General features: G+C 35.9%; 1 protein-coding gene across 1 annotated transcript in view; it reads left to right on the top strand.

Annotated features, from left to right (window-relative positions):
• Window positions 1-1,443: 1,443 nt before the first annotated feature.
• The window catches only part of EYA1 (EYA transcriptional coactivator and phosphatase 1), a 163,541-nt gene continuing 139,895 nt past the window's right edge, over window positions 1,444-25,089 (top strand). Inside the window, exons 1-4 of the mRNA XM_037803271.1 lie at window positions 1,444-1,477; window positions 5,872-6,065; window positions 6,557-6,606; window positions 8,151-8,278. Of these exons, the coding sequence (XP_037659199.1) occupies window positions 6,057-6,065; window positions 6,557-6,606; window positions 8,151-8,278 (187 nt within the window). The 5' untranslated portion in view covers window positions 1,444-1,477; window positions 5,872-6,056. The remainder of the gene's footprint in view (window positions 1,478-5,871; window positions 6,066-6,556; window positions 6,607-8,150; window positions 8,279-25,089) is intronic.

The raw sequence follows: 25,089 nt of genomic DNA, 5'->3' as shown, positions 1-25,089 counted from the left end.
AACAGCTCTAAGGAAAATCCGATGAATAGAAGGATTTTATGTTAGAGTAAAAAATTAGTTATGATGAATGAGTAGTATCAAAATAAAATTTATATTTGAACTATGGTTTAGGGCTGGCAAATTAAAATAAAACAATTAGTCACATAAGCAATGCCTTCTTTAAATTTTAAATGTAATATAATGTTTAAGCCATTGATCATATAAGTGAAGTCATTTATTTGCATTAAACATGATAGTAAGCATCCTAAACTGAAGCTGTAATTTATTCGTAACCTAATAGCTTAGCTCTCCAGGTGAGTGTTATAGATTATCATACCTAGATTCTGAGTTTGGATAGAATTTTTTTTTTTTTTTTTTTTTTTTTTTTAAGAATAGGCTGTAAAGAAAGAGTTCTAGATAAAATGAATCTTTTCCCAAAAATTATTTTAAAATATTGACACTGAAACTTTATTTGGTTCATATCCAAAAAATTGTTCATGTAGTACTTGCCATTCTAGAAATCATTGCAGAATCATCATTCCGGCTTTCATTGTTAAACTGGCAATAGCTACACGTTTGCTTTTTCTCTCTCTCCTTAGTTAATGGAAAGGGTCATTCTATTTTTTTGTTTTCCCTAGACACGCTAGTGGGTACATTAGGAAAAAAATTTGAAAAATATGGGTTCCCCAAGTTTCAGAGCCTGAAAAAAGTTTTGGAAAAGTGTAAAAGATAACGTATAACTACTCCCCAAAGATCTTAATTGGTAGCTGCTGTGGCAAGAGGCTGTGTGTTGACATTGCCTCAGAGAAGTTATTCTCACACAGCTGTTTATTCAGATAGCATGGGGCGCGTTCATTTACATAATAACTTTTTTTTTTTAAGCAGCAAGGTTGAGTCAGACAGAGCAGTGCTCCTTTCAATTGTTGCATTTAAACCAATAAGGTTAGGACAAGAGAATAGCTGTGGTTTGCGTTGCAAAAACAAAAAAAGCCCCGAGGCTCCCTGGGCAGACCTACAAGGCTGCGCAAACAAATCGAGGGATGATGAGATTCTGCTGTTTCTTTGTCTAGGGTTCTCAGATGCTATCTGCGGCTGCTGTTTAGTGGGAAAAGAGCGCAGGGCTCAAAGCTGTTACTAAATCGAACGGTGGGAGCTGATGGCTCCGAGTTTGGGGCGAGATAGAAACTCTCCAGTGCCACTTCCGACTTTAAGCCTTCCTGTTTCAGTCCACTGTGGCGGTTTTCTCGCTGGGGGCAGCGTCTTCGCTCAGTCTCTCCGCAGCCCGAGCCGGCAGCAGCGGCCCGGCGGCTTTCCCTGTAGCCGGGGACACCCTCCGGAGGCGCCCGGCTGCTAAAAGCCCTGGGGCTCCGCGGAGAGCGCCTGAAATTACGCGCTGGTCCTTATCCAGGAGCAAAACTATGTAAGGAATGGAAGTTTGCTAAACCAGAAAATTCGCAGGAGCACCTTAAAACTGGTGGATGCAGCAGATGTAAGCACTGTAAGTACAAGCTGACTGTTTGAAAAATTGTGGTGACTGATGACAGCTGTCCTGTGAGCAAAGCCCAAGATAACAGGAGCGCTTTTATTATTGTTTTGATTTGTTTTGAAATAAAAACATTATGGCATGGGAGAATTATGACACTTTGTACATAGCGCTTTATTAGCCATAGTGTTCCCTCTTAAAAGTATTAATTTGGACCCCCTAAATTATCTGACTGATTAGAATCAAGAGATAATTACCAATTAATTGTGTTAATTACTTTATGGATTATATAAATAAATATAATACAGGGCCGTCTTGTAGGGAGATTACTTCATGTCTCTTCTGAAATGCTACACACACCTCAACTATATTATCCATTACAAAATATATATAACTTTTGCTACACATTTTAGGTTGATAGGAGAAAATGAGGGAATTAACATTTTGAAAGGACAGATAACACAAATAAACTTGAGAGCACTTTTTAAAGGAAAGAGTCCTTTTGCTTCAATTTCCAAATTTCCCAAATGCTACTATATTAAACAGGCTCATTTTCAAAAAGTAATATAATAAACATTTGCCAAATGAATGTCTTTCTCACTTGTTGACCCTTTATCTGACTTGTTTGGACCTTGAAATTAAAAATGAGGTTCTTCTTTAAGCTTTTTGAATTAATATCTAAATTATTTAAATATCATTCAAAATCAGCATGGGGGTTGCTAATGATTCATGGGCTTTAATTCTTGCGAGCAATTTTTATACGTGGTTTAAACATAGCATTTACAAGAATTCAATTCAAAGCTGTCTTTTTATTTGGACAAGTATCTTTATGTTTCATTTCTTAAAAATGACAAGGGGCACAAAAAGTTGGTAGGTAAGCGCATAGTGTAGTTTTCTGGGTTTAGGATTCCTTTTATAATGTGTCTCAGTGTAGGAGAGAATGGGCTTGTGTGAAGCTTTTCCCCCCACCATCTGGGGTTTGGGACATGCACACATGAATAGTCATGCTTTTGCATTATCAAATATTTGATATTTGACTTTCTTGCTGCTTGAGTTCTCCTAAGGCCCAAAGTATTCAGTGAGTGAGCAAGCAGCCATGGGTTTTCAATCCTGAAAATTCTTCGCGGTGACAGACACGGAAGCCTCCCTGAGCCACTGTGCAGTGTTAGAGTGCCAAAGGGAAGTCAACTGCTTTGTGAGTTTTTTTAGATATGATAAATGATTTTCGCAAAGGACAACTTCCATTTGAATGTGAAAAATTTATTTCATAAGCACACACTGGGAAAAAGAAATGCAATTGCAACGAGAATAAAACCACTTCCATTTAATCAGGTATCAAAAGTATTTCACCCCTTATTTAAGTGAATTCTAATTTTAAAAACAGTCTTTTAAGCTATAGTAGAATCAAGTGGTTTGTTTAAATACTTATTTGTTCCTGTTTTCGTGGGGACTCAATTTTCTCATTTTCTTTAAACGAGATACTTCAAAAAGTAATACACAGTATATTACCTTCTAAAAAACTAGTAATCCTACGAAAGCACTCATGTTTGGAGTCTTGGATAAAGAAAAAGTGTTAACATTTAAAAGATATCTACCTTTTCCTAGTTCATTTGGATTTTAGGTTTAGTTTTTGCTACAACACTGATACAACAGTTGGCAGTTTTGATTGAGGAAAAATTTAAGCAGTCATATATTCTGCTTAAAAAGCAGATTTATGGCAAAAGTACTTTTGTTTCTCTATAAAATATGAATATGTTTTGATTAGAAAATTGCCATTGTCTTTCAGATTTGGGAGTACTCAGGTTGATCTGTGGTTGGGCAAAACGAACTCGCCTGCCAACTCTATTTATTTAGATAAGTTCAGTACTTTCACTTTGAAAATTTCTTTTCAGTTTAAAAAAAAAGTTTTAAATTATAGTCATTTTATAAAAATTGCTTCTAGCAAGCAAAAAAGCCTATGGAAAACCCATAATTTAGGCAAGTACCTACATTTTATTTGCTCTGTGCTGCTGAGATTTAGAATCCCTTTCCATTTACAGTTTACTTTTCACAGAACATTATTAACTTTTTGGCTTCATACATGATCTTCTGTCAGATGCTTTTGATTTGTAATTTAGCAAAGTATAATAAACAGTGCAAAAGTCATGAATTTTACTCTGCATCCTGAGCTCTGTGGTAGGGAAAATGTGATAAAATGTGGACCTTAAGTCTTGTTTGATGATCTCTCAAAGCAAGTTTGCCTTCTGGAAATAATTTCTGGGGTTGAAGAGCATGGTATTAACAGATTTAATGTGGCTATTCAATGGATTGGCGAAGTACTATGTGAGGTTTAACAAAATGAGAGAGACAAATTGAACATCAACAAAAGTTACATCTGTGAAGAATTATAAATTTAATTAGAAAAAAGGCAAACTTAAAAGACCTCATTAACTAATCAGAAGTCAAAGTTACTAGTTTAGGATTCTTGAACTTAAATTCTAAGAATTTTTGCTATCCCTTTATTTTTTGTATTTTCACAACTGTCAGTATGCTACTATACAAAAAGTTTTAAAAAGCATTAAAGTGAAATGACTTCATTTACTATCAGATGACTATAATGCTTTGGGAAATATTTTTGCACTCAGAGAAGCATTTGAATAAAAAAAATACCAGATTAGGTGAAGACAAGAAGTATATTAAGTTTACAGATGTAAAGCAGAAAATGTGTGTTTACTGAATGCCTAATAGTACTTTGCAGAAAAACATCAAATACTTTTTTCTCTTTGAGTGGAAATGTCCCTTATTAATTAGTTTTGAAACACCGTTTAGTTTTAGTCCTTTATAGTTTTAGTCCTTTATAGTTTTAGTCCTTTAAAGCATAGAAACTTCCATAGAGATTGTCAAACATAAGAGAAAATCAATACCAATCAGAAATAGGTGTTCTTTTTAGATAAGTCATTACAAGAGTACGTTTCCTTACTGCACTGTAATCTTGTACTACATATAAAAAACTAAAAGCATGTGAAGTGTAGCATTTTGTAAACTGTAACTAATTTTGCTCACATCTGTGTCTAATTGTTGTCTGCATTCGCATTCTTGAGAGTAGATTTATTTTTCCTGGACCACGATGTGGATTCAGCTGACCAGCCTAAGTGAGGATTAGTTGTTTTAAAGTTATTTTGATTAAAGAGTCATTTTTAAATACAGTAACACACAACACATGGTTTAAATAAGCCTTGAGACAAAAGAATATATCTGAAGTATACTTAATGAAATGAAGATTATGGATGTGGACTTTCCAAAATCATAGTGTTTGAAAGTACAGTAGAGACTAAGTTGAGCCAGCATAAAAGAAATAGCTTGTGAAAATGCATTTTGTCAATGAAGAAATATTGTTAGAATAATTCTTACTCATTTTCACTTATTAACAGTTTGCCTTTGGAATTTAAATATGACAGGTTAAATCTCAAATGTAAATATAACCAAACTTCAAAATTATACTTTGAAAGTAAAATTATATTTCCAAGATTAGGTTATCTAGCTAATGTCACAAATGGGAATGTCTTTTAACATTTAACAGAAACTATGCTTTAAATAATCTTTCACATAATTAAGCCAAGAGAGTTCTTAAAACTAAGTTAGTTCTCACCTATAATTTATTCCAGGTGTATAAAAGTGAAAAGAAAAAAAGAACGAGAGATCTGTCCTTAAGGTATATTGCTGTAGTTTCTAAAGGAAATAATTTAATCTCATGAGAACATTAATTTTAACAAAAAATTACAGAAGCCTTTTATCCCAGAATGACATATCTGCAGGCATTGAAATTAAATTTTCATCTAATACTCAAGTATCTTTTAAAAATTGTTTTTTGTCCTGCACATATTATAGAAAGGCATACCTAGAAATTTCATGTAACATTACACCAACATAGTTAGACTTGAATGTGCTTTACTCCTGCCAGCAAGGTAGTATTTCTTAATTTTATAAATCATTATTAAAAAATAACAGGACTCAACAGAAGATGTTTGGATGGATAAGTTTAATGCCATTTGAGATGCTTCAGTTCTCATCTTTGTTCTGTAACCCTAATTGATGTCAGTTCGGGTTGAATAAAAATGCACATCAAAGATTTGGAATTCTGAGTCATTTTAAACGTTATGCAGAATGCTCTTTACTGCCAAGGCATCACCCAGGGTTAGCAAGCCAGCAGCCCACCGTCACCTGAGCTTTATCACCTGCTTGCCTTTTGCCCTGCCTCCGGAGGAAAGCCTGCAAGCTGTTCAGTGAAGTCCCGAAATACAGATTCACTTAGAAACAAAAAAAACTAAAACGCTGGTTTTACTGGGACATGGAATTGATTCTTAAACTATCCAGGCTGAAAAGACGGAGAATTAACAACAAAGTGAACTGCTTTTTTTCTGTTTTAACAGAGATGAATAAGCACTCCCTGAACTGTAAATTGACGTGGGTCAAGAGCACTTTGCTCAGTGATGTGACTTTGGGGATGAAAACTTGCCATTGCCATTTAGAGTTAGTCCGGCACTATCTGAAAGTTGCCCAGAAGCTGTTTCAGTGAATGTTAAATGGGAAATAATAAATGTAGAAGAAAATCGTGATGATAAGGGTAAGAAACTATCCGGAGTCAAAGGAGGTGGGCGGGAACTCTCTTTCAGCTGGTGAGAACAGAAGATGAAAGATCTTCCTGAGGATGCTGGACCAGTAATGCCTGAACTACTTCTGTGAAACACACTCATTTTGTTAATAGCTATTTTTTCCAAGCACCTTTTCCAAGCTGCCTGGGCCAGGCTGCTTTGCATGTTGATTGGGGGAGGGGTAATCCCGTTTGCAGCTGTCATAGGTCCGTGATGAATCACTATCCCGTCACTTGGCTGCCTTCCCCTGACAAGGGGGAGGGAGAAGGACAGACCTGCAGGAGGAAACAACAGTGGAGACCTCAACTTAAAGACAATATGCCTTTCACTGCCGCAGTATCCTTCTTTTTCTCTTTTGGTTAAAAGAGAGCATTGTCGCTCCCAGCCATGTGCTTTGTATAATTAAGACCTGACCCTGAGGTTGAGTAACAACAGCTTCTAATTTTTTTTACCCCCATCACAGGTGCAAACATCTCAAACCGGTTCAGATGTTGCTGTTTCCTCACGTTGCAGGTAAGATATTCTTGATATTTGATGTTTCTGGAGAGTACCTTTCTGTGACCCATATCTATTTTTGTCTCGCGTTTCTCCATTATTGCTATTAATAGCAACAGCCTGGTTTGGAAATTACTTAACAATTTCTGTGTGTGTGCTTGTAAAAATTTTTTTCAATGTGTAGAAAGGGAATAGGAGCTTTCGTTTGAAAATGACTTGGGAGATTATTAGTTTCCGGTGTTAGGAAAACTGTGAATGTGTAATGAGCATTATAACAGGAAAACTGGATTCCAAACACTTTCTTTGAATTCAGAAGATTTTTGCCAAGTAAAGTGGTTCATGTTAAGCAGTGTGAGAAACGGATAACTACAGTCAATTTAAGTGCACCCTCCAAATGAAAATGACTGTTGCTTTTATTCACCTGGTGGGGGTGAGTAGCAAACAGTATTAGCTTCATATGTGTAACACAAACCCACCCCACCCCCCTTTCTGAGAAAGACACATGAAGTTTAAAATAAAGTGAGTGAGCTTCAAATTTTTAAAAACCTGGCTGTCAGAAAATAAAACAGTATCTAAGTTGTGTTTTTAGTGACTTTAAATAATTCCTCTCCTCTCTTCATTAACAGAGTAGTTAAGTGTAAGTGGACAGTTCTGAAATTGTGAGAATGAGTTGTGACTTCTGTACCTTTTCTTGAATAATTAACTGCTGAGTCTATGAGCTTTTGAGGAGGGGGGGATTTAACTGTTTTTGTATGATGCAGTGCAGAATTATAGCATTGCAGCAGAATTGGTATTTCCCAAAGTGAGAGCTGAGGTATCCACGAGTGCTGAAGCTCGCAGGGACTCAGCTGTAGGCTGGCCTTATCCCTTTTCAATTGAGCACGCTGTATGTAATCCACAAAGCAAACAAGGGAGCCGACATCAAAATGGTTTAATGCTGCATTTGTTTCAAGGGAAACAGAGGAACAATTAAGTAGTTTGCCAGAGTAAACACATGCATCAGGACTATCTCATTCCCTGTCACTAGACTATAGGCTTCAAGTGTTTTATTTGGTTTGGAGACCCATTAAATTACAATGGGGTGGTAAATTATAAGGGAGTTGCTAGTGCTAATTTATTAGATGAAACAGATTCCATAGAAAAGTAATCTTTTTCCTATTGTACTTGTGTAAATATTTGTGTTTTCTTTTAGAAAACCAATGCCTTTAGTTTTTATATTTTTTTAATAAAAAGAAAAGAATGACTGCATTTCTTCCTGGAAAATTAAAATATGTAATTATCTCACATTGAGATACTTTATGAACTACGTAAAAGAAAAAAAATTTAAAATACCATGTGAATGTTTGGCTGAACAGTTAAGACAAATGACATCTTTTAATAGTCTGTGTTTTATGAAAGGATGACTGCAGTCAAAATGCAAGATGAACTATTTGGAGTCTAAGAAAATAGATACACTTGCACAGAAGTCCCATTGTATTTCAAAGGTGTCAAGTCGTTAGCGCATTAAATAGTGGTGTTATGAATTTGGTACATCTGTCCAATGGAAGGCTTCTTGTCTTTAGGTCTATGGAAATGCAGGATCTAACCATCCCACATAGCCGTCTGAGTGGTAGTAGCGAATCCCCCAGCGGTCCCAAACTCGATAACTCTCATGTAAATAGTAATTCCATGACTCCCAATGGCACCGAAGGTGAGTGTCTGCATTCTGACTGTTTACTTTGCACCTTGTTTCTTCATCAATATACACTTTGTTATTTTGATGTGGTTATGATATCAGTTAAGTACCTCCCGCATATATTCCCCTTTGGTAATTTGACTTATAAATCAGTATTCATTTTTGGTTAGGAGCTGCACACTGCAAAGTTATAACATTGCATAGACTGATTTTATTTTGCCTATATGTGTATGCGTACATATATATAATATATATACACACACGTGTGTGTGTGTATAATATTTTTAACCTCTGTGTTTTATCTCCTTGTTGATCACAGCACAGTACTGTATCAGTTTGCATTGTTGTGCTATAGGGGCAATGAAAATTTTGAAATATTTCCTTTATTCTACTTTCCTTTTTGTTAGGAAATATAACCATATAAACATTGGACTGGATTATTTCTAAATCTCAATAAAATAATGTGTGTGCTTAGTGTTCTTGTGGCTCTGGCTATGAAAATATAAATTAAAAAAACTATTGTTTACAAAATAAACCACTTTTTTTGGAAGATACATACACAATTCATTTACTTTCTTCAAAGATTAGATCATATACTTGAAACATTACAGTTAAAATTAGTTTGTATGATTATTATACATTATGTTTATGCAAATTTTATATAAATGGAACCTCTGGCTTTAATCCATATATGTAAGTATGGTTATATGGATATATTAGCTGTTATGCACATTTAGTTAGGTACTATGCACATTTTTAAAACTTCATCATATGGAAGAAAGTTACATATTATATTTATTTCTACATGAGCCTGTTGAAAAATTACCTTTTTTTACAGGTGATATTTTTGCTTATTTATTCCTTATTTAGCCTCAAGACCTTGATGAATTCAGAGCATAAGTTTCATTAGAAGCTCAGTGAATTCCATCCATAGAAGAACCCTTACCCGTCATTTCCCAGTCACCATGGTGATATTTTGCCACAGTTTTTAAAAATAAACCAAATGAAATGATATAAAATTATTGTTTGGTGCAGTATTCCAATTTATATTAGGGAAACCTTTAAAACTAGTAACATTATAAAATTTATGATTCTAGATAAATTATAGAATCAGTCGTTTCTGATACGAGACTTCTTAATTTTTATCCTAACAGTGATTGTTTTTCGCATGTAAATATTCTGTACTCTCCTTTTAGGATAAATACATTCATTTTTAGTGTTTATGAACAACAGCCACTGTTAAAGTAGAAACTTTGCTTTCTACTTGTGCCTTTCACCTGAGAGATTTTTCTTCCTATATAGATGGGCAATTGAGAAGAACTTGAACTTATTTATAGGAAAGCAATTTTAGTATTTAAGTAAGTGTTATAGAGCAAATAAAATAAAACCAGTCTTTTTTTCTCCCCTTTTGGAATTTCCCTTCAGGTGAAAACATGACTGCTGCATACTGCAGTCTGGGGCTGTGCGGCTGCCAGCCCACTTTGGCCTGTGTAATGGTGGGTTCTGTGCAAGTGTTAGCATGCAGGGCTGCCACTGACGGGAGCTTTGGGATGGGGGAAAGGGGGAAAAGGTCCAGAACTGTCATCCTCATTGCTGTCACTGTAATGTCCAAATAAGACAGTCACTTTAGTGTAAAAATAAAGAAGACTAAATATGTTAAATTCTTTTGCTTCATAGACTATACTAATATATGGGGGAGGGGAATTATGAAATGATCATAATTTCTTCGTATGTGAAGAAATTAAATAGGGGTAAGACGTTTTCACCTTCTCATCATTTTACTAGCAGATCGTCTCCTAAAATATAAGAACCACACAGTAGTGAAACAGTATGTCTTTGGGGACTGCCTCCTTGGATGGCTTTGTGTGAGTGATGGGTGGTTTGTTTTTTAAGGGCATGTGGAGCGATATTTCTGAATATTTACATTTAATAATTTGAGATCATGTTCATATTCAGGAATACTGGATCTTTTAAGGTCTTTGCATATCTTAAGTTTGAAATAATGAAGTATTTTAGGTAATTAAGCATTCTGTGGAAAGCTTTCAATCTGGGAAATACTTAGAAATTGTTCCCTATCCTGAAAAAGTCTCATTTATCTTATGTCTTCAAAATGAATTTTTAAGTCTTGATTTCAAATATATACACAGTTACTCGTCTCACCCTGTTTTTAGGCATTATTTATTGGGGTACTTTGCAAGGGTTGTTGTAGTTAGAAAGTGAAGTTGGAAGATTTCAGTATAAGTTATCTAAAGAATAAGTGGAATTTTAGTCAATCTGTTGGGTTATCCAACTTTATTTTGATATACAGTTTGAAAAATATGGACTCAAACTATCTTTATAATCCATGTTACATGCCCATTTAGTTGCAAACAATGTGAGAAAGTTCTGAGTTATTATAAAGTTTGTGACTCAATTTATTATGCTTCTTAAACGTTCTACGTTGTATTTGTTTCATTAATCTTGGTCACCACCAGAGGAGTTAAGTTTAAAATTAGTTGATTTATTAATGCCAGGTAAGCACCTCTGGAATAAAATTATTATAGATTTTCCTTTTTTTAAAAAAAATTTCATTTACTTTGAATCCAGCAGTGTTTACCAATGATTTAGAGGAATAGAAAAAAAGAAATTCATTAAAATTTAAAATTGTCTTTCAAATATCAATTCCCTCCCCTAACTCGGCAGTATTACTAGCTATATATGCCATGATTTATATCAAAATAAATTATCTGCAACACAGTTGAGTCTCCTTAAAGAGGTCAACAAAACTTCCATGTACTTGATACAATTTTGGGTTTTGCCCACATTTATATACGTTGTCGTCTCCTACTCAGAGCCATTTTTTACTTCCTGCCACCACTTGTCCCTATAATGAGGCTAAGAAAACACGAAAATCTCCTGTATCAAAAGCCATAACTTCATCTGAAGAACACACAAGAAGGGAGTGGAATGGAGAGGCAGAGGATATTAAGTTTCTTCTTAGGTCTGCTGCCAAATTATCATAAGACTCTATGTTTGTAGGTTCTGTACTCACAGACTAGTGCCTATTTTCATGGTTCATCAAAGGGATAAAGACAGAAGGACACTGAGCTCCAGCCTCAAATACTGTGCTTTTTTATTTCTAAAATGAAATGTTTTTCAGTTAGAATAGTTGTTTGAATGTTTCATATTTCTAAACTTCCAACTATTCACATTTTTGTATTTCATTTGAATCTCTCTGAATTACTATTGTTGTAGTTAACTCTTGGTTTCGTCCGGTTTATAAATCTTTGAAATATAAAACTATAAATAGGCAAATATAAAATAGTAGCATAAATGAATGCTTGGCTTGCACTGAGAAAAACATTGCTAGAAGTGATATGTTTCTAAATAAATTAATAAACATTTTAGTTACTATTAAATAATTAGAGCTTGACCTGGAGGAGTCTAATGGGCGGTTATGAAAACACCAATTGCGAATTTTCTTTTAACTGTTTTCCTAGTCTGGACAGGTAGTCTTCCAGGAGAGCATAACAAAAGATATTTCTTGTTAGGGAGGTTGGTAAAGCATAATTTTCAAGAAATGGCTTATTTGGGTGATAATATTTCTATTAGATGTATCTTAAAAGTTTGCATCTGAGAGGAGTACTGAAGTTTGGGAATGTCTAAGACTCTACCTGGTTGAGGCTTTGTGTTGGAGTGTGAGAAGTAGTTGGGAAATGTTCCTTCAGGGGAACTCAGAGCTTTTTATTTACGGACCTAATTAAGTCCTTGTTTGAGAAGCAGTGATTCTTTCCATCTTTGTTTTCTCTGGTTGCCCAGCAGAGCCTAAGGTTGGCCAATTCATATATTGCTAGTGTAAGTGTTTACTTTTGGTTGTCTGTGGGGGTGAGGATTGGGGAAGGGTAAAAGAGAGGAGTGAGGAGAGAAACTGAGAACTCTAATTCTGAGTTTTATGTATTGTAAATTTAGATTCAAACTCAAGAAAAAGCTTAAAACTTACATTAAAAACAGTATGTTTGTCTTTGAGTGACGTAAAATCAGCTGCTGTTGGAATCTTCACCACAAATAGGGTTTCAGAAATTTTGATGGCAGTTCAAATAGAAATTTTGCATTTGGTATATCAGATTTCTAAGAAGATAACAGATAAAATCTCAAATTAGGTGGCTAAATTTTCTGCATTTTAAAATTTATTTAATAGTGTGTTGCATATTTAAAGATGATAGGTTAATTCAATTTTACAAGTTTATGCTATGAGAAGCTGTTTTCACATTATTCTATCATTTCTACAAAGCTTAAAGCACTACCAAATTATCTGAATTTGTTGTTTTTCTCACTCAAACTTTAATTTAGTAAAGTACAATTCTATCCAACTGGAGTATTTTTTAGGAATCTTATTTGGAAGAAATATCTAAACTGGGATGAATGTGTATAAAATTATGGTTTGAAGCTACATTTTAAAGGCTGTATTTATATGCTTGTGATCAAATATTCTGTTGTCCACAGTAACATAGTAATCTAATTTTATTGTTGTTTACATTCTGCACATGATTTAGTTTCTGGGAAATTAAGGGACGTTGAGAGTAAAGGAATCTCTAAATGACATTTTTTTAGAGTTTGTCTGTGTCATAGAATTGGCCTCTTATAAATTGTTCTTAAGCAAAAGCCGTAAGAGAATGAAGAAAATTATTTGTTAGGATTTTATGTTTGACTAAATCCTGTATATAGGAATACTTTTCACATGCCTGTTGATAATTAATAATGATAATAATGACTAATTCTTATGAACAACTTATTGTTAGTCACTATGCTGACCGATCTCCATGTTATTTCATTAATCTTCAGAATTTCCAGTATAATGCTTCAGAGACTGGATTTGAATCTCAGCTTGAGTATTTACTAGCTGTGTAAACTTGGGCAAGTTAGCTGCTGTGTGCCTCAGTTTTCTCATCTGTGAAATGGGGATGGTGGCAGACCTTATTTCCGGCTTGCTGTGAAGATAATACGTAAAGCATGTAGCATCCTTGGAACCCACCCCATGCTCTGTAACTATTTGCTGCCATAGCATGTATAATTAATGCTTACTATACCTATTTTAAGAGCAAGAAAACCAAGTCTTAAAAAGTTAAATGCCAAGTTAAAAGGCATGTGGCTTGTAATTGTTACCGTTGTATCTGAACTGGTATTTAAATCAAGTTTGGAGTCCAGAGCCTGGGTTTTTAAAACTCTGTATTATTCTATTGGGAGAATATGTGATTCTCATTATCGGTCAGTACCTTTCCTAAGATTCTCACAGTGCCTTCACTGCCATATTGGTGCCGCCATGATTGGGAAAGGTCATTCCCTAGAAACAGCAGAGCTATAGAAGACAGAGAAGAATGGCAGAGGTTTTGATGACAAAAAGGACTTCATTCTAAGGATGACAGACTTCCCAAGGCAGTTTATTCTGGTCTTTCAGTTCTCATGTGCATGCATGTGTGAGATTTCTTATTATGATCACATGTGCACAGCATACTGCATCAATAGGTTAACTTATAGGGAATTGCCTTTTCCTAGTTTTCAATGCTTTAGACTGTCCTTGTTAAGCCTCTCTGGGAACAAATGGAGATGGGAAGTCATCTCTGCTTTTCATTATAATAGTCATTATTTTATGCACATTTGGATTGGAGCAGTATTACTGTGAAATTTAAAAAGCCATTGTAGTTTTGCTACTGCTCAGAATAAATGTTTTCTAGGTCAGGCAATATTTTTAAGTGGCGAGAAATTTGCACATATTTCTCTTGACTTTTAGGAAGCAGATTATGTCAACCAAATAAAACTATGTTGGCATTGGTTGGGGGGTGGGGGGGCATAGGAATGGTGATTACAAAGCCCTAAGTTGGGAACATGCCTGATATGTTCTGGGAATAGTGAGTCTGGAGGATAAGAGGTAAAGTCAGAGGAATAACGGGGTGGAGTGGGTAGGGCCTTGGAGGTTGGCACATATCCTCTAGTCTGTTACATGTAGCTAACTATATTATTCATAATAAGAATAGGAACTCCAAAGGTTATTGCCTGCAACTAGGCTCAGAGTTTCTGGAAAGCCAGGCTTCTTCATAAGCTATTGCCTGGACGTAGACAGTTTTCAGTAACTCTCAATTGCTAACAGTCCAGAACATCACAGTTCTGTGGCATCTTTCCCCTGGATGGGTCAAGAGTTTAGTACAGGCAGAAGTAGTTCTCTCTAAGAACATCCCATTCTGGTTCCTTCCAGAAAGAGGTCTATACCTTTAGTGAGTGCTCATGTTTAGATTAATTCTTATCCCTCCAATCATGGATTCCCTGCTTTAAGAAATTCCTAATTTCTTATGCCCAAGGATGCCTGGGGTGAGCAGCATATAGGGGTATGTGTGCTTATGTGTGCTGCTTTTCTGCACAAAAATTTTGCTGACATGGAGTGAGCTCCAAGAGTAATTCATTCTCCTTTCTTTAGCACTAAGCACATGATATAGTAGAGAAAAATATACATATTACAAACTTATGACAAAATTATGAACACAGAGGAAAGGTTGTGTCTGAGTCTCTGATTATATACTCCACAAATTTGATTTCCTTACCTATCACAAAATCTATTCACTTGACCCACAGCACCTACATTGGGGTTTGCCTTTTATATTTCCTGCCTCCATTACCCCATTACATGGAAAAAGGTAGATAAACCTTTCCGAACACATTCCAAGGTGGTATGTTTATATAGTCCATATAATACAAATTGGAACATTTCTCTTCAAAAAAAAATGAATCAACATTTTTGAATCTATTAGTAATAAGGGGGACTTTCAGTGGAAAGAATAGTTTTTAGCAAAATAAAGAATATGAATGGAATTAACTGAGCTCTTACTATATGTATATATATAGAGAGAGAGAGAGCATGAGCCCAGTATATATATGTGTGTGTGTGTGTGTGTGTGTGTGTAAAACACATCGTTTTGTCCTTTATGGAACATATTTCATCCTCAAAAACGTAAGGTAACTTTTATGCACTTCATTTTAAAGAGTTTCAGAGACTAGTCTTGATTTACACAGTGTATTATTAGCTGTGCTGGAGGAGAGATTCAGAGTCACTTCAGGCTGTTTCTAAAATTCACATTCTTTATACTCTAAAACATGGACTCCCCAATAGCACTTTTGAGCTACTAGCTGAAAAGCTTGGTCCTTACTGAAACACTTCATCTGTGTTAGGAAATTTTTTTGTTGCTTTATCTAGGATAACCCAAATGAAAGCAGTGCAGCCTCCATTAATATGTGTGCTACCCCAGTAGACTCTCTGAGTCCCTCAATGGCAGGGACAGTCTTGTTTGCTATTCTGGCCTCCGCATCTAGCAGATTTCTCAGAAATTAAGCACTTGATAAATATTTGTTGATTGAGTGCCCCATGTTACTAAGAAAATGATGCAGGCAGGTGATTACAAGAGAAGGGTATCCATTTTTTTAATTGATGTGTTACTTTTATTTACAAAGCAATAATATGTTCCATAAGTATCTATAGTCCTTTTCCTAAAGTTTTTGTAAATGATCTTCTCATGGACCAATTTGTATAGTAACTACCAGTGTCTCACCAGAGAAGGTCCAGAGTCAACATCACTGCTGATTTTGACTTTGAGCTGCAGTAGCTGACTTGCATTTGACCCATACAAATTAATGGTCTCATGAATGGAAATTTCAGCTGTTGGACATAGTAATATGTTAGCAACGATGAAGCAGCTTCCCCACAGTCCAGTCAACCACCGAATCATACAAAGATCAGACAGTTAGTACATTTAGGTTTAGGGTCTCCGCAAGGTGATATAGAATGGTAGTTGGAGGTAAACATTTTGAATGTGGGGAGAAATTGAGGGAGCAGGGATAGATGCACGCTGCAAAGAAAAGTATATAAAACATATATACTGTATAACCACCATTACATTATTAATTCATTCAAGAAATATGTATTAAGTGGTTGTAGAAATTTACCAAATACCTTTCTAGCCAAGGAGAAGTTCTCACTTTAATGTGATTAGCAGCCCTATAAACAGATTATCACCAAACTTTATAATGGCTGGATTCTCCGGAAGTGATTGAGGATACAGAATGGTTTCTTCCCATGGGTGATGCTGAAATTAAGTCTTGAAGGAAAGGTAGAAAAACACAGGGTGCCAAGCAGGACATTGGAGAGCATGGTTTGTTCCATGCTCTTTACAACAGACACCCCAGGTGCCTGGAGTCCTGTGTGCGTGGTGTAAGGTGGGAGGTGGAATGGGATGCACAGACATGGGTCTAAGGTAAGACCCTCAGTCAAAGCAGATGATGAAGGACCTTATGTCCAAGGTTCAGAAGTTTGGATTCAGTCCAGTGGGGGAACCTAAGGGCTTGTAAACGAGGGAGTGATGTGATTGGGTCTGTGTTTTAACATACACTTAGGTAGTAATTTGAAAACTGTATTCCAGGGATGTTGGGGTGAGAAAGGACATCAGGTGAGAAATAATGAGACTATTTTAATCTGAAATCATGCTTATTTGCATATTAGTATCTCTGTGGCACAAATTTAGATCTGATTTTCAGCTTAATATGAATAAAGGAGAGAATGAATAATATTAAAAATATAGGAAAGCAGTATTCCATGATGTTAAGCGCATGTATTCTGCAGTCGGGCTAACCTGGGTTAAAATCCCAGTTTAGCTGTTGACTAGCCTGGTGGTTTTTGAGAGGCAGCAGAACAGGGTGGTTGAGAGAGGGGTCTAAGCCAGGCTCCTCAGGTTGGAATCCAGCTCTGACACAGTAGTTAGCTGGTGTGATGTTGAATAATTACTTAACTTATCTATGTCGATGCTTCCTCATCTGTAAAAACCTACTTATAGGGTTGCTAGGATAGTTGAATGAGTTGGTAAATCACTTAAAACAGTGCATGACTCATTGCATGTGTTTAATAACCATTGACTGTTATTATTATGAATATTGTCTATTATCTCTGAGTCTGCTTTTCCATTGTAAAATGGAGGTTGTACTTTTATCATAGGGTGTTATGACAACTAAATAATCTGAAATACTAAGCATAGTTGCTAGCATCTAGTACATGCTCAATAAATGGCAGCTATTATTAGATAATAAACATTACATTAAATATGTATATATATTTATATCCTCTGGGACTGGCTGCTGTAATGTCTTCATGGGAGGAGGGCATATTTCCTGCTCCTGTGGGATCCCTCCCGTCCTTGATTGGCCTTTATTCAGGTACTTAGAGTAATGCGATGGTCAGTAAGTGCTTGCTCAGTCAGTAGAGAATGGGGGTAAAGCTTGTGTCCAGGCGCTCCTATGAGTTGGTGAAGGATGGGAAAGGGTTGTGATCTGAGATGTGAATTTGGTAGGTTAATTACGTTTTAGGCAAGTTAACCATTTTTCCAGATTGATGTGATTGAGATCCTGGGTCCAAGCCAGCTTCATCTGCTTCCAATCTTTAGACACTGGTTCATTTTGCCATCAGCTAATTTGCAACATACATCGATGTACTTTTATTCAGTGCTCTGGTATTCTGGGACTTGTGTATTGCTATGGTGTACACTGATTTTTCAGCTTGCCATCAGAGGAATGATTAAGGTTGATAAAATCCTAATTGGAAAACGTTTGACTTTTCAGTGGTTTTATAAAATATATGGTGATTTGAAACTAGCTGTGTGACATTGGATAAGTTATTTAACACCTTTAAGCTGGGACAATTATGATAAATATCTCATAAAGTTGCCATGAGGAGAAGTGAGCTATTGCTTATAAGTGTTTAGCACGATGCCTGGCATATCATAGGTGCTCAGTAGATACAAAGTACTTTCTTTTACTGTTACTCTTCCATTCTAAATTCCTACTTACATATTGCCTATGTCATAAATTGAGAATGTTATATTGCTCTCTGAATTCTTGAAGTTGGAGCAATTTTTTCATACTTTTGTGCCATGATTTCATTATTAAAATAGGCTAAGAATATTTGTGACTGGGTAAAGTTCCAGTTTAGGATCTAAATATATGTACCCATTAAAACTCATTGAATGTGTATTTTACTCAACAAGAAAAAAAGAACCATAAACAAATATGAACTCCAGTGATATATGCCAAATGTTTAGGGGGAAGTGTACTAATGTCTTATTTTGAAATGGATAAAAATTAAAATGCATTTATGAAGGGTGGAGGGATAGATATGGTAAAGTAAATATAGTAAAATGTTAACCCTAGAATCCAGTTGATAAGGTATATGGGTGTTCACTGTAAAATTCAACTTTTCAGTATTATGAAAAATTTTATGGTAAAATATTGGCAAAAAAAAAGTGAACCTAAAGCTCATTAAGTGTCCTAGGAAGTAAACATTATTTAGTTTTTACAGTGTACAAAGAACTCTGCCATTTTCTGAGAGAGATATAAAGAAGTATGTAACAATATCCCTGCCCTAAGGAGCTCCCAGTCTGGTTTGGGAAGATAAGACTGTTTGAAAATTTGGCAAAACTAAGAGATAATAATATGCCAAATAGATTATAAAAGCGAGGATTTCCAGTATGTGGCTTAGAGATCCTCAGGAGCTGGAGAGCTGGTGCAGAAGGTCAGCAAATCCTTTTGTGTGAAAAGCTTTGTTTGTCCACTGAGAAAATGAACATGTAACTTATATATTTAACCCCTTTTCACGTATGAGCATTCTGCTATATTTATTAAAATGCAAATGTTCTTGTCTACAAATTCACAGTTAGGTTTTTGTCATTATGTACTTTCTCAATCAACAGATTAAAAAATAGGCTACCACTGGGGTTCAGAAACATTTTGATGTGAGAAGGAGGGTTTCATTCTTAAGAAGGTTGGAAGCCACTGATACAAACACATACTGTTCTCAGAATTCAGAAGAAAGAGCTTTTCAGCTTGCTGGATCTGGACAGGCTTCAAGGAGGAGATGGAATCTGAGCTGAGTGTTGGGAAATGGGTAGAATTTGAATAGATTGAGAAGAGATGGAATGCATTCTAAATGAGGGAGCAATATGAACAATGGTAGGATAGTTTGGGAGACTGAGGATACCAATTTAGCAGAAGAGGGAATTGATAGTAGATAAGACTGGAAGGATCAGCTGGAGCCAAAGTTTGGAGGACCTTGAATATTAGGCTCAGGAATTTGGACTTCGTTCTGGAGCCAGTAGAGATGCCACTGAATAATTTGAGCAAGGGTTGATATGATGAAAAGGTTTTAGGTATTGATCTGGCAGCAGTTGGAAGGATAGATTGGATTGGGGGAGAGGGAGCACAGCATGGAGGCTCATGTAATTTGCCCAGATTTTGTGCATTAGGAGCCCAAGCTAGTGTGGTAGGAATGGGATTTGCAAAAACAGAAAAGAGGAGTTACAAGGGACATTTCAAAGGAGGAATCATCATTTCCCATATATTATCTGTTTTACTAAAGCAGTCAAATAGTTTAGACCTCTGCATAAGTTCTTGTACAGTGCTGCTCTAATGGGGCTATAATGCCTGTGAATGCATTTTGAAACAGACTGAGAATTCTTGTTAGTCATGCATACCCTCAAGTTCAACTTTAGTCTTTCTGTGTTAATCTGCTTTTCATAAGGTTGTACAAGGTGTGGTATTTTGAAGAGCTAATATTTTTCTATTCTCTTTTAAGAAAGCTATGAGGACTTTAACCTCTTAAAGAGATAATTATCATATGCCAGACTATAGAGCCAATCCAAACACAAGGAGATACATCATTTTCCAAATGGGAATTGACCAGAGGAAAAACATTTAGGTTATGTATGTATACACTTTTAGATGAAGAAGAAGTACTTAAAGGAATACTTAAAATATTTATTCAATTGTATGTCCTTAAAATAATGCCATATAAAATAAATACATTTAGAAATATTACCATCTTCCATTTTTATATTTCATGCAGCAGTTTTATTCATTCTCTTCATGTATGCCTTTGGTGTCCCTTGATACCATTTTTTGAGTCATTTGATAATTCTTAAAAATATGCATTTCCAGTTTGCCTTATGGTTTGAGAGAGTGTGCTTGTTGAATCTGTGAGTGATATTGTCATTGGTTGCAAACCATGATGTACATTACTATGGTTGTTTTTCTTTTGTCTTATGGGTTCATATTTGTGATATAGCATAATCATTTGCAGTTTTGCTTTATAAAGTATTCTTTTAAGGCTCATTTATAGCAATATCCAATACTTGCCTTTGAGTGGAATTATTATTAAATCTATGGTAATTTATTTACCTCTTCTTAAAATTTAAACTGATTCAGGCAGGGTCCTCTCTAAACATGAAAATTCCAGTGATTGACACTATTTTATGCTAATGTGTGTCTTCCAAACAGTACCTCTTTGTTTAAGATAACATAATCGACTCATGTCCTATATATGAGAGACTTGTAAAGACCTACACATAAGTTGAATAAGTGATCATTTGGGGGCAATTATGTTTGAACATATACAGTGTTTTTAATTTCCTTGTTCAGTGTGCATAGTAGTGTGAAGTCAGTTGTAATGGCTTTTAAGGGAGTTGTATATTTGCACTTTCATCCATTCCCTCAATAAATATTGAGTCCTAACTGTGTGTCAAGCACTGTGTTGAATTCTGTAGGGATATAATAAGATAAAAAGATGTATCTCCTACCATGAAGAAATTTATAAGTTATTAAAATGGAAGAGACTATGACATTTAAAATGAGGTAGAATAGAATATACGTTCAGGAGGTACAAACTCAGATTTAGTGGTCTAAGGAAAAGAAAAATCATTCCTGCCTATCAGGGAAAACTTAACCAGGCAGATGGGATTTTGTTTGAACTTTAACCTTTTAAAAAGATAATTATCATATGCCAGACTATAGAGCCAATCCAAACACAAGGAGATACCTGTGGGAGTACCTGTGGGATTTAGGTACAAGGAGTACTTGGGATTTAGTCCAAGAGAAATGTTGTATGGCATTTAATATCAGAGGGAATGACACTAGCAAAACTGTGGATCTGTGAGAGCATTAAACATCCTGGTAGGCCAGTTCTGTTAAAGTGTTATCTATATGTATATATGGATATATATACATACATATATATATATGGATATCTATCTGTATGTGTATATATATGTCTGTAAACTGGGGATAATGTCATGCAGGAAGGGACAATTAGATGAGAACATATGTTTTGAAAACTCTTGTATTATTGCAAGTTACTAGTTGTACCAACAGCTTGTGAATTGAAGAAATGGGAAGGCAAAAAAAAAAAAAAAGTTTTTTTAGTGTGTAGAGGATCTTGAAAACATTATTAAGGAGTGGGAGCTTAATTCAAGAGAAAACAAGGAACCATCTGAAGACATCAAAACCAGGAGTGACTCACTCAAATTGAGGCTCTGGAAAGATTAATATCTCTGATTAAAGTAGGGAGAGTAGAGGCTGAAAGGCCAATTCACCAACTTTTATAAGAGAAGAGATAGAAAGTAATTAGGATAGTGTCTGTGAAATTAGAAAGAAGATGATTATGAAAAGGTAGAGTGGTAGCAGTTAAAGACTTGGCAACAGGGTGTGACGAAAGAGAAGGAAAAATCAAGTTGGAAAAGAAACATTTAGTCTAGGCTAGTGCTAACATTAAGGAATGGAAGTATAATCACCATTGGGGCATAAGATTAGAATTTTACAGTTCAGCGGGTTGAGTATGACACTTAATTTAGGCAGTACATTTCACAATTAGGATGTAGGGTTTGGCTTCCAGGAAAAAGATGTGGATATAGATTTTGGGATTCTCTACATAAAGATGAGTTTTTTGTTTGTTTGTTTGTTTTTAAGCTGTGGCAATGAAAGAAATGACTGTGAGGGGAAAATGCAGTCAGGTAAGGAGGAAGTGGAATTCTAGAACCACAGAGTAGATGAAGGAAGAAAATCCAAGGGAAAAAACATGTAAAGGAAAAGGGGGGAATATTGTTGTGCTGATCAGTGATGAGAAATGTGTCAAGAAGAAGGGAACATTTCACAGAAGAATTAAGGAAAATCAGGATTGAGAAAAGTTTGAATTGGGTAATTCAGCAAGCCGTTTTAGTAAAATAGATAAAAAAGGGATGATGCAAAGGATTAAAGAAAGAGCAGGTGATAAAGAATTGAAGGCCAAGTTTTCAGGAAACTTGATGGTGAAAGAAGGGAACAAAGGCAGGTTGAGAAAGATCATGATTGAATGAAGACTTTTTAAAAATTAGGGAGACCTTTCTGTTTCTGTAGGTAGAAGGCAAGTAGCTTCTTGAGGTGGAATGATTGAAGATGTTGAGAGAGCAAATAACCAAATAATGGAGTATTGCACAAAGGAATGTTTTAGTTTCCTAGGCTGCTTCAAGCAAATCCATGAAATGTGTTGGCTTAAACAATGGAAATTTAATAGCTTAGTTTTGAGGCTGTGAAAGTGTCCAAATCAAGGCATCATCTAGGTGGTGTTTTCTTCCTGAAGACAAGCTGCTGGTGATCTTTGCTCTTTCTGTCACATGTCAAGGCACATGGTGAGGTCTGCCAATATTTCCCTTCTCTTTGGGGTTTTGTTGATTTCAGTTGCTTGCTTCCATGGCTCGCTCTCTCTCTCTCTCTCTCTCTCTCTCTCTCTCTCTCTCTGTATTCATTCCATTTTATAGAAGACTCTAATAATAGTATTAAGGCCCATCCCAAATGAGGTGGGTCACACCTCAACTGAAGTACCTTCATCAAAAAGTCCTACTACAATGAGTTCACACCCACAGGAATGGATTAGATTTAAGAACATGTTTTTCTGGGAGTACATATAGATTCAAACCACCACAGGAGGGATGGAAATGACACCAAGAATAAAGGTATAAAGGGTAAACTGTGTTAAAGGAAGGGAAGCTTCCATTGAGATTAGATCATTAGAAAACTTGGAAAATGTTGTAGGAAGATAATTGCAAGATTTAATGCAGCTTCACCATTCTTTGTAAATTAGGAGGTGAGGGCAGGTGCTAGGATGGAGATTGGGGCATGGTTCGGGGCTCACAAAGGAATGTTGAAAAGACTTAATGGAAATGTTTTCAGGCAGTTGACAAGAAATGGAAAAGGGGAACTTAGATTTTAGTAGACTTCGTCAGCAAAAGGGGGACTTAGATTTTAGTAGACTTCGTCAGCATACTACTGGTGACCTCCTCCACCATTCTCAACAATCCAGAGCAGCTGCAGAAGAATGAACAACAAGAGTTTGTCCATCCTGAGATTAGAGCTTGGCAAAAATGATGATTGGAAAAATGAGATGACACAGATTCTAGGGTAGAAGCTAGAAATGACTGGTTCTGGGTCAGACTGAGTGAGAAAGCTAGTGAGCTGGAGTGGGATAACCATTTGGGGTTTGGGAAGACAGGATATTCTGATGAGTATCAAGAGCAAGTCTGGCAGAAGTGATGTAAAACGAGAGGTAAAAAGTGACATTTCATGGTCGTTCTAGACAGAGGTGCAGCTGAAGCATTTAATAACCGACATGGAATGAAGCTCATTAAGGCAGAAGAGATGAAGGAATCATAATGAGTACGAGGGGGATGGCCCTGACATTGTAGAAGGAAACAACATGCAAAGATAAACTGTGGTATCTATGATAGTTTGAACAAAAGTTGTGAAATGAGCTGCTCACCCAGGCAGGTGCCTTCACTGTGTGTTTCCTGACCAAAGTCTGCATAGCCCAGAGACTGACTCTAGGTTAGCAGGCAGAGCTATCCTTTGGTGGCTGAGCTTGCTTTTTACTGCCCTCTTAATTTCTGGTGAGAAAAATAACTACTCAAATGGACTGAATACTCAAGCCCTCTGATTGGCCTGTCACCTCCCTGGCATTGTTTTTACATGACCCCACATTCAAAGTATAACGGGAAGTTGCTTGCTAAGCATGGAATCATGATGTGATGGGTTAGTTGGATGATCTTGGTAGCTAATGCCACCAAGTTCCAATGGTCTGATAGATCCATGTCCCCTTAAACTTATGCTGATGTCTAACAGGTTTTTTTCATTTTCATGGGCTTTTTAACATTACCCCCCAGTTACTAGAGTGAGATGGCCACTTTTTCTGGAATCCCTCATCAAAATTGCCTTGTATGCTGTCATCCTTCTGCTAGCCTGTTTCTTCAAAAAGTATACGGTGACTGCAATGACTCAGGTATGCCTTAACCATCATGGTTTAGTACTGTCGTCTGAAGTTACATCCAGGTTATCTTGATTTGAATTTGGTTATCCTGAGTCAATGACCTCATGGTTGATCTTAGAAAAGTCAACTTTAGATTATCCTCCTAATTTTATTTGCAGAGGATAAGCTTAACTTTAATGTGAAGTTTGTGATAGATTTTGTCCTGGTTAGCTGTATCTTAAGAAACACTTTTCCTTCTCACATATGAAAAAGATATGATAGTATCTACAGAACTATAATGGTAATGACTGTAAAAGCTTGGGCCCTGAACCTAGCACAGTGCCAAATGATTTCTAAGCATTGTCTCATTTTACCCTCACAAGAGTGTATTATCCGTTTTTATAGATAAGGAAGCTCAGCACAGAGAAGTTGGGTAATTTACCCCAGATTCACCCAATTATTAGTAAACTAGATTGAAATTCAATTGATGATAAAGCTGGAGCTTTCAAGCCTTTATTTTATATTTTCTCCCTGGCACTACTCCTCAAGGAGAAAGGAGAAAGCCATTCTGTGCAGCAGAAATAGAATGTTGCTTCTTCCTCTATTAATGCTGATAATGAATATAGTTTCAGCTCTTCCTTTATACCGCATACTTTACAGACATTTTTATGAATCCTATTGCATTCCTGTAATGTAGATATCATTTTTTTCTTCA

Source organism: Choloepus didactylus, chromosome 14 (assembly GCF_015220235.1).
Source record: "Choloepus didactylus isolate mChoDid1 chromosome 14, mChoDid1.pri, whole genome shotgun sequence".
NCBI classification, from domain to species: domain Eukaryota; kingdom Metazoa; phylum Chordata; class Mammalia; order Pilosa; family Megalonychidae; genus Choloepus; species Choloepus didactylus.
The sequence above is the reverse complement of the archived record's forward strand: the minus strand, read 5'-3'. Positions and strand labels throughout refer to the sequence as shown.